We start from the raw sequence: 10,064 nt of genomic DNA on the forward strand, positions 1-10,064 counted from the left end.
TGTGGGTGTTGTTTTGGAAATATCTTTTTAAAAATGGAACAAAAATCTTGTTTTGGTGGAAACCCTAGAATTTGAGAATTTTGGGAAAAAGATTGAGATATGGGAAAATTTATGCTTGATAATTTGTTATGTGAAGAAATTATGGAGACATCTCTATAATTGCATCAAATGAGGAATTTCATGGAGGAAATGAGATTTATTGATTTCGGAACTTATTGTTGGTTAGTTTTTGAAAAACCAAACTTAAAAAATGTGTTGAACATGTGGAGAATACATGAATGTTGAAGTTGTTATATCATTCCTTGGAATTATATTATGATGATTAATATATAAAAATGCTTGAAAGCTAATATTGTATTATTTTATCTTTTGTAAATGTATTATGATGTTGTATTGATGAGAGATGTGAAAATTTGATCACAATGGAGAATTGCGCGGGGAAATTGAAAATGGATTATATTAATGTATTGGACATTTTGCATTGCTATTCCATTTTATCATTGATGTAATTGATTTTGAATCTTGCATTGGAAAAGTATTGCTTTGTGAAAGAAAATTGTTTTGTGAAACAAGATCATATTGATTTGTTTTTTGGGTAAATACGTTGGTAAGTCGGATTGAGGGTGTAGTTGATATTGGTTAAGTTGGCCTGAGTGTCCATGGTGAAAGACCGAAAACATGTGCGGAGGAGGTGTCACGTGCCTTTCGGTTAGCAATTGGTAAAGTGGAGATTGGTAGTGCTTGTTATGTCTATTTGCAGACACCTACCTAGCGATTACCTAAATCGTATTTACCGCCCCTTCGAATTACATTGAAATTATTAAATTGTTAAATTGCATTGTGCATAAAAGTTTCAAATGATAGAGATGTATGTTTTTGAACATGGCATAGTATATGCATTTATCTCAAGAGATTGTATAAAATATATATACACTTAGTTAAGATTTGTTTACTGGGCTTTGTGCTCACCCAGTGAGATTTTGTGCAGGGAAGGATGTGGTGATCCTGCCGAGGTAGAGGCGTGGAATATATTTGGAGAGCACAAGGATCTTTTCTTTTTGTTGTAATTATTTTTGACAAGCCAAAGGCTTTACATGTACGGTTCGAAAAACCATTTTTGGTGTATCCAGGCTTAGGCCTTGGAATTTGTAGTCCTTGAGGGCATTAATTTGTACTTGACTTGTCATGCCACATGTTATAGATTCATATTTAGGAATGTTGGATGTATAACAACATGTGGAATATTTTTTTTTTTATAAATCTTTGGAGTTTAATGAATACACATGATAGAGATTGATGATGTGGTTGATGTTGATACTTTATATTCCTTATATATGTTAAGACTTAGAAGGGTTAAATTGGAAACAAAATAATATAATTGGAAGTTGATGAGTCTGTATTGTGTAAATTATTTGGGGCGAGACATTTTCCTTACCCAAATTAACAAAAGATCCCCCCCTCCAAAAAAAAAAAAAAAAAATTCCTCACTTAAAGGGACTCAAAACTCTACCCAAATTTTGATGTTTTGGTTGTTCCCAACATTTACTAAGCATATCAAAATGGCCAAAAGCAAAGAAATTGTAACCTTCACAAATTGATGGGTAAAATAGGTAACAGAAAATGAGAGCCACATCTAGTGCAACACAGATTAACTCGTTTTTATATTGTAGTAGTACAGATATATATATATATATATATATATATATTCTATTATATAAAATCCACACATTTTTGTGAGTGTGGATTGTGTCACTATTTGAGTTTCCAATAATGCCCTTTAAATCTAATAATCATCTCATCCAATAATTGTTTCATCAAACTATTCAAAACTATTAAAATGTTTGGGTGATTCTATTTACACAACACTTTCAACTCATTACACCCTCATTTTTGATATTTTTTTATTACTATTTTATCCTTTTATAAAATTACCGATTAACCCTCTAACCCTAAAAATTCAGCAAACAACTTTCTTACGCCACTCACCATTCTCCACCACTGTTATCTCACCTCCGGCAACCCTCTTCCACCATCGGCCAGCTATCTTCCAGCTCCGACAACCCTTTTCCAATGCCGACAACCCTCTTCCACCTCTCTCCTACCTTTCCCAACCCCTCATAAACTCTTTCCTTAGCTCTGAAAACGCTTCTCCTTCCTAGAACTGCCATCCAGGTCAGCCCTTCCTCTCTGTGAATCGCGATTCTTCTTCTACTCCTTCTCTTCCGCTGCTATCCAGATCTAAAACTTCTCTCTTTCGCATAATCGGTCATGATGATGGAGGGCATGGGTGGGTTCGCAGGGTGGTTCATGGCAGTGTAGATGGGTTATGGTGGAGACGAGTCACCACCAGCGAGAAGGATCGCGAAGAAAAAAGAGGCTAGAAGGGGAGGCACGACGGAGGATGAAGAATGTAGAATGGAAGATGCAGTAGCAGAGGTGGGCTAGGAAGGTGGTCACAGTGGGGGAATGGGCTCGTGGTGGTCGGAGATGGCAGTTGTGAGGGGATCTAGATGGTGGCGGCGGTGGTAGAGGGAGTCGCTGGTGGGGGAGGAGCTGTGGGTCGGCTATCGGAGATGGCAGTGGTTGCCGGAGGAGGTGGTTGGGATTGGATAGAATTAGGGTTTGAAAGTTGGGGGTGTAAATAAGAGGGTATAGTTGGTATTATGAGGATGGTAAAGAGATAAAATCAAAATTTTGAATTTTGATATGTTGTGTAATTAGAAATTTGGTGTAATGAGATGTTTTCGTTGTGTAACTAGAATTACCCAAAATGTTTTCATCATTCATCAAATTGCCCATCAATTGTCAAATTATTTAACCGTGAAATTTTAAATATATTACATTTACACCCACCACTAATATATATATCTTAGAAGTTCTGCACGTGAGTGTTTAAAATTGATAATTACAAATTTATGGGTTCAGGAATAATTGCATAAGCGTAATTTGGAAAAGTGAAAAATTGACATTTTGTGTTGATACTAAGTTCACTATAGACTTTATATAATAAGAGAAATGAACTACATGCACTCCTAAAATGTGGATATAATAAAAAATAATAATTTTTTATGATAAAAGTTTTGAATGTTTGTGATATGTTATATCACTTTGTGGTAAAGTTACGAATAATAAATTTGTAATGTGTACCCTAAAGTTACAAATGGGAATTATGATAGTTTTTGATTTTTTCTTATGACATTTTGTGATGAGAAAAGTTAATATTTTGTAGTAAAAAAAATTATGAAATTTTGTTATTTATGTTACAAAATTTTGTAAAATTTTATTAAAATAATTATGAAGGGTATAAAGTATTCACTCTTTTAAGAGTGTACATATAACCACTCTCACATTGTTGCGCTGCTCTCTTTATTCTAACTGGCGGGTTGCACACTCAAAACATGTGCAATTCAAATAAGTAACAACAAAAATAAATAATAAAGAAATTAATATCATAATATATAAATTGCTTAAATGGTAAGTGTGTTATTAATGAAATCTAAGGTTTTGGGTTTAAATCTTGCTTGTGCACTATAGTACAATAAATTTTTACTTCAGCATATAAAAATCCAGGGCAAATTACACAAATAGTTCCTGTACTTTACCCCGTGTGTCATTTTGGTCCCTAACATTTCAAATTGCTCGATTTAGCCCCTCAATTTAACGAAGTGTGTCAATTTTGTCCAATAATTGATGCTCGTTTGAAATTATGGACGGAAAGCCAACACCTGCCTCTTATGCGCTCCCTCTAACAATTACTGAGGGGCGCACTTGTCTTTTCACTTCAAACCCTAGGTTACCTCCCGCCAAAACCATATATGTCGTCTCTATCTCCATTAGATACATATACAGACTCCAAAATTGATGGTAGACGAAGGACGGAAGAAGATGATGGATCATGTACTATGTCGATGCAGAATGGAAGCTCAGTTGAAGACTTCGTGGATAGAGAGCAACCCTGGATGAAGGTTTTTGGGATGCCCTTAATATGGTGTAAGTGTAGATGGAAAAAAATTGGAATGTCCTTTTGTTATACTGTTTGTAAAGGCAACTGAGATGTTTAAGAAAAAATATTGCAGAGTAGGCATGCATGTGGATTCTTTCTATGGGTGGATCCTCCATTGTGTCCTTGCACTCGAGAGATCATACCTGGGTTGTTGAGAAGAACCACTATGCTTGAAGAGCAATTGAAGATGCACAGAGTAAGACAGAGGAGGTTGATTATTTTGATGGCATTGTCATGACTCATTTTTTTGGTGTTGGAACATGATTGGAGATGGTTCTGCAGCTGCTTCTTTTTCAAGCACTGGGAATGATGGAAATTGAAGCTTCTGGACTAGGAATGAAGTGGGGTTTTTATTTTTAATTAATTATTTATTTATTTTGTTTTGAAGCTTCTGGATTGGGAATGGAGTAGGAATGAAGTGGGTTTTTTTTTTCTTCCTGTAATTGATGCTTATGGACTGGGAATGGATTTTAGGGCTTGATTTTGTGATGTCCAGTGTTATGTAATTGGGATTTATTATGTATGAATGTTATGAGTGTCCAAACATGTTTTGAATGACACTATATCAATGTTGAATCAAGTTGTAGCAATGTTTTTTAATCAACATTTGTTTATCAACTTTTGAGTCAATGTTGAATTTTTAAATGAATGTTGAATGAAGCTATTTTGGTTTATCATTTTTTTCAATCACACTGTATCATAGTGTTGTTTCACTTTTGCTACATTGGTTTGTTTCACTTTTAGCAAACATGATGTAACCTATAACAAGACATAGAAATAAACATTGTAGACATGGTTGATACAAACAAAAAAACATGGTCCAAACATGTCCCAATACAAAAAACAAATAATTCAAATAACACAAAGGCCAATCAATTTACCACGTGCCAACAAAATACAAATGGAAAATCCAACAAAACATTACCATGTTCCAACAAAACATAAAAAGGCCAAATACAACAAAACATAATGCATAACAATCCACAAAAAAAACTGTTGTCTACTATTACGTAACTACTCCTTCAACATTTAATTTCTTCCATGTTTTGGTAGTGAAGACAAAGTCACAAACTTTTGCCCCTTTGACACATATGTTGTTGATCCCCTATATGGACCTTCAGATGGGTTTGGTTCAATAAATGTGCTTATTCTAATGAACCCTGGTGGAGGTCCCCTAATGTTCACCCCTTGCAATGCTGGTCTGAAGTTGAAGCTTGGTTGACTACCACTTGCTTTAGGCCTTACTGAAATGCTTACCATACTGCCTTGTTGACTAGTGGCTTCTGTGGTTGCTTGGTCTCTTGGTTGACTACTGGGTTGAGTAGGTGGCTGACTGCTTCTCTAGGTGCTTGATTAATTGTTTGTCACCTGCAAATTGTCAGTAATTAATTGTATGAAGGACCTCTAATAAATAAATTGAATTTATGATGATGTAACAAATTGTGTGGGGTAACCTTTGGTGCAATAGGCTAGCCTTTGCATTCTCTTTTGTTGTGCCCAAGCTTACCACACAAGCTGCATATAGTTGTTATGTTTCCACTGTGCAACTTATGAGGATTCTTAGGCTCATCTGCTTGCCTTTTTCTCAACTTTCTTGGCCTACCAGGTTGCTTCTTCACTTTTAGAGGCAATAATCCAGGCAACACAGACTTTGGCCACATTTCATAACCATTTATTGGGTATATCATTGGCTCGTAGCTAGCTAAATATGTCTCCTTCTTATACCAATGAGCCACATAATCTTTAGGTTGCTCATGTTTGTCATATATGGTTGAAATGGCATGACAACATGGTATGCCAGTTAGATCTCATTTTCTGTATGAATAGGTTGAATCACCCAAATCAACTACAAATTGTTGCCCATTGAAGCAATTGATTTGGTACCTCAGACCTCTTGCCCACATAGCAATACAATTGCATGCATCTTCTTTCCTTTTCTCCAGTGCTTGTTGTATATTAGGACAAATAGGTCCTGTGTAAGCCCTCATTACTTCCTTTCTCACCTGCAGCCTCTTCATCAAGATACACCTAATGTCCTCTAACAAAGGGATTATGGTTTTTCCTCTAGCTTCTAGGATCAAGCTATTAAAGCTCTCACACATGTTGTTGTCTAAGATATCAGACTTAATTGTAGGTGTGAAATGAGATTTAGGCCAGGTACTTGGGGGTTTTTCAACTAACCAATTGAATGCATCTTCATTAGCTTCCTTCAACTCTTCCATGTGAGCCTTAAATGCTTGTACATAAGAAGCCTTTGTAGCTTTGTACACAATGTCCTTCATGTGCACTCCCTTGAAGCTATCTCTAAAATTGGTGTAAAGAAGTCTGATGCAGAACCTATGCGCTGCTATGGGTGAAACCTCTACAAGTGCTGGACACAATCCCTACATTTGCAGGGGAAAAAAAAGAAAAAAAGAAAGGTTATACAAATTAAATGAACTAAACAGTAAAAATAAATGCATGAAACTTCCAACAAGCATTTACCTTTTGCTTGTCTGACATGAAGGTCACTCCTTGTTTGTTGAACCACCCAAGAGTGTCCCACAATATTTCAAAAAACCATTTCCATGAACTCTTTGTTTCTCCTTCAACAACTGCAAAGGCCAATGGATAGCTGTTGTTATTTCCATCCAAACCAACAGCTTGCAACAATTGTCCCTTGTATGGCCCTTTCAAATAGTAGACATCAACCCCAATGAATGGCCTACATCCTGCCAAAAAACCTTGCTTGCAACCTCCAAAGCATTCAAAAATCCTTTGAAACCTAGGCTTGGCTTCATCTATTTCACGTTCTTCATTTTCTGATTCTTCATCATCTTCCTTAACTATGATAGTTGTCCCTAGATTAGTTCTTTTTATCTTTTCATAGTAATCCCATAACTTGGTATATTGTTCCATGAGGCTTCCCTCTATCAATTCTTGTGCTTTTCTCTTTGACCTATACACTTGGCTCTTGGATATACCAACCTTGTGGTTCTTTTGCATAGCTTGCTTGAATGACTGTATTGTAATAGATGGATTGGACTTTAATGTCTTCAAGTACTTCTTAGACAGCCAAGTAGAATTCACTTGTCTATTATAAAAAATTCTGCTACAATTGTGAGTGGGGACATATGTCTTTATCTGGAACGATGATTGTCCTTGCATCTTGGATGGATAAAGCATTCAATCACATAGTGGCTTACAGGTGGCCCTAACCCTCATGCTATCATTTTTGACTAACTTAATAGCCTTCCCAGTCTTAATAACATGCTCCTTAACAACAAAAACCATGCCAACCTTGAATTGTGGGTCTGCCATATCTGTGTTTGGATTAAACTCTGGGTATCTAACCCTGTTGCTTCCAGTCTCTTCATCAGAAGATCCATTAATGCTCTTTAGGTCATCAGAAGTAGCATCAGGCTCTAGGCAATCAATATGAGGTACCTCAACCCTTTCATCATTATGCTTCTGTCTCCTTAAACCACCCCATTCAACATTCCTATCAACATTAGCATCAAATCGTATGTCATCCTCATTGAAATCATAGTCACTATCCTCAAACTCCTCTAGATCTATAGAATAGTTGGATGAATCATGACTTTGCCTTTCAACTTCAACTTCAACTTCAACCTCACCCTCACTCTCACCCTCTACGTTACTTGTGCCACTTCCAATTTCCTAAATGACAACTGATGCATGGTGAAAGGGATTAAACTCTTCAAGCTCAAACAACTGATCATCAGGGATGTGCTCTAGGTACACTTCAATTATTCTACTTACATGCACCCATTTCATCATATCTATTACATCACTATCATTCCTAAGTGGCCTTAATCCATACTTTAAGTCCCTACCAGGCACTCGATAATGGTATGAAATGAATTTAGTATATCCTAACTTTTGAGCCATATCCCCTATCTCTGTTAACCTCATTTTGTCAGCATCACAGTTGTCCCAAAATGATAATTTCCCCCCTACGTAAGCCCTATTTACTAAAGACTTAAAAACCCCACCATGATGCATTTTGATAGTGAAATAATCATCATCTGGATCTGAAATAGAAGATAACATATTTATTATATGATCCACAATACAGGACAAGGGGGACCACAACACATTATATATTCACCAATTATAGATATTGATTAGTTTTTTGTCAGTGTGTAGTTGTGTAGATGTGTCGACATGCGTGAATATATAAACATATATTCATCTCGTCACTTTCAAACAAAGCAAAGCAAAAGTAGATTCTTTAACCCACCCAATGATTCAACTTGTAGACATATAAAATAAAGCAAAATACAAAACCAAAAAAAAAGGTAAAGAGTACTTTTTTGCTTACCGTAATTTGGTATTTCATCACCAATCCTCAAAATCTCCATGTTCGTCTTTTCACCTCGTCAATCATTTTTTTTCTCTATCCACGCCAATTTCAACAGATTTACAGTCCAACAATTTTTTGGTAACTCAAAACCCTAGAAACGATTCAATTGTGTAGAGAGAGAATGGACTTGCTGATTTGAGGGATGATGCAAGTATAGGGATGATGGAGGTAACCTAGGGTTTGAGGTGAAAAGACGAGTGTGCCCTTCAGTAATTGCTAGAGGTAGCACGTGAGAGGCAGGTGCTGGCTTTCCGTTCATAATTTCAAATGGGTGTCAATTATTAGATGAAATTGACACACTTCGCTAAATTGAGGGGCTAAACCGAGCAATTTGAAATGTCAGGGACCAAAATGACACACGGGGTAAAGTACAGGGACTGTTTGTGTAATTTGCCTAAAAATATATCACGTGGTATGAAGAGGAAGTTTGGAAGTTTGAGGTTTGGATACCAAGTCCAGTGTTCACATATATAATAGTATAGAAGATAGATAGATAAAGAAATTAATATCATAATATGTAAGTTGTTTAAATGATAAATGTGTTCTTAATGAAATCTAAAGTCTTCGGTGCAGATCTTGCTTGCACTTTAGTGTAATAATTTTTTATTTTAACATATAAAAATCTACTATGTGACATGAGGAGAAGGTTTGGAGGTTTGAACACCAAGTCGATAGATAGATAGATAACAATGCAAACAATTTAGGATTTCTCCTCTCATAAGTGAATGTCTAAATTAATTCAAGCCAAAATCAAATTAGGAATGACTGATGTCCATACGGCTGTTCTTGATAGTCTTCAAACTTTATTTAGTAGGTTTTATTTTTGGTTACAACAATGATTTGAATTGTTCATTTTGTAAATCTCGTAATAAAGACCATCTATGCAAAAATTAGTTTAATTCGATATCAATCAATAAATAAACAAATCACATTATGTTTTGTAAAATGGACTGTTTAAGTTTAAACTCATAATTGTCGTCCATTTAAAAATAAATAAAATATAATTTGTTTATGTGTCTAGTGATATTCGATGAAATTGATTTTTTACACAACTAATATTTATTGTTGAATCTACAAAATGAATAATTTGAATTATCATTGTGGGCATATGGCAGTTACCAATAAACTTCAAGTATAAAAAAATATGTTGAATAAAATTTGCCCAAGTCAAAACCTTAATACTAAATGCAAATGTTTTTTTATGCTTTTTTAATTTTTATTTTTGGCCCTAAACTATCTAACAACAATGTTCATTCCCGAAATGGCTAATAGGTTGGCATGAATGGCGATCTCCATTTTAGGGTTGAAGGTTTAGATGGAAGAGGTTTCGTCGTCTGCTACTCAATTTGTCCTTCTAGAGTCTATTTGATGTTCTTTCTTGCCTCTATTTTATTTATCCTATCTAAAAAAACAATGTTTATTCCCAATTGCAGCCTTATCTAAGCTAAGCTAAGCTAAGCCAAGTGAGATGCATTGGTATCCCAGTGTCTCAAAATTTAGCAAGAAAATGGTTGCTATAGGCCATGGTCATAAAAATTTCAATTTTTTTTTTCTTTTCTTTTCTTCTTCTTCTTTTTTTTTTTAATATTTTTTTTAATGAAAAAATTTGGTTTTATTTGATTTCGTTTTTAGAATTTATTTTTAAAATTTTCTTCAAAATTTAAAAGTAATTTGATTTGAAAAACAAAAAATGAA

General features: G+C 35.1%; 1 protein-coding gene across 1 annotated transcript; it reads right to left on the reverse strand.

Annotated features, from left to right (window-relative positions):
* Positions 1-5,811: 5,811 nt before the first annotated feature.
* LOC114297512 (uncharacterized) lies at positions 5,812-7,150 on the reverse strand. Its single transcript, XM_082905257.1, has 2 exons — positions 6,488-7,150; positions 5,812-6,387 (listed from the first exon to the last, which is right to left on the reverse strand). The coding sequence occupies exons 1-2, from the start codon at positions 7,148-7,150 to the stop codon at positions 5,812-5,814; spliced, it is 1,239 nt and encodes a 412-aa protein (XP_082761383.1).
* Positions 7,151-10,064: the final 2,914 nt, after the last annotated feature.

The sequence above is a fragment of the Camellia sinensis genome, chromosome 14, assembly GCF_055761805.1.
Source record: "Camellia sinensis isolate YWXY chromosome 14, ASM5576180v1, whole genome shotgun sequence".
Taxonomy (NCBI): domain Eukaryota; kingdom Viridiplantae; phylum Streptophyta; class Magnoliopsida; order Ericales; family Theaceae; genus Camellia; species Camellia sinensis.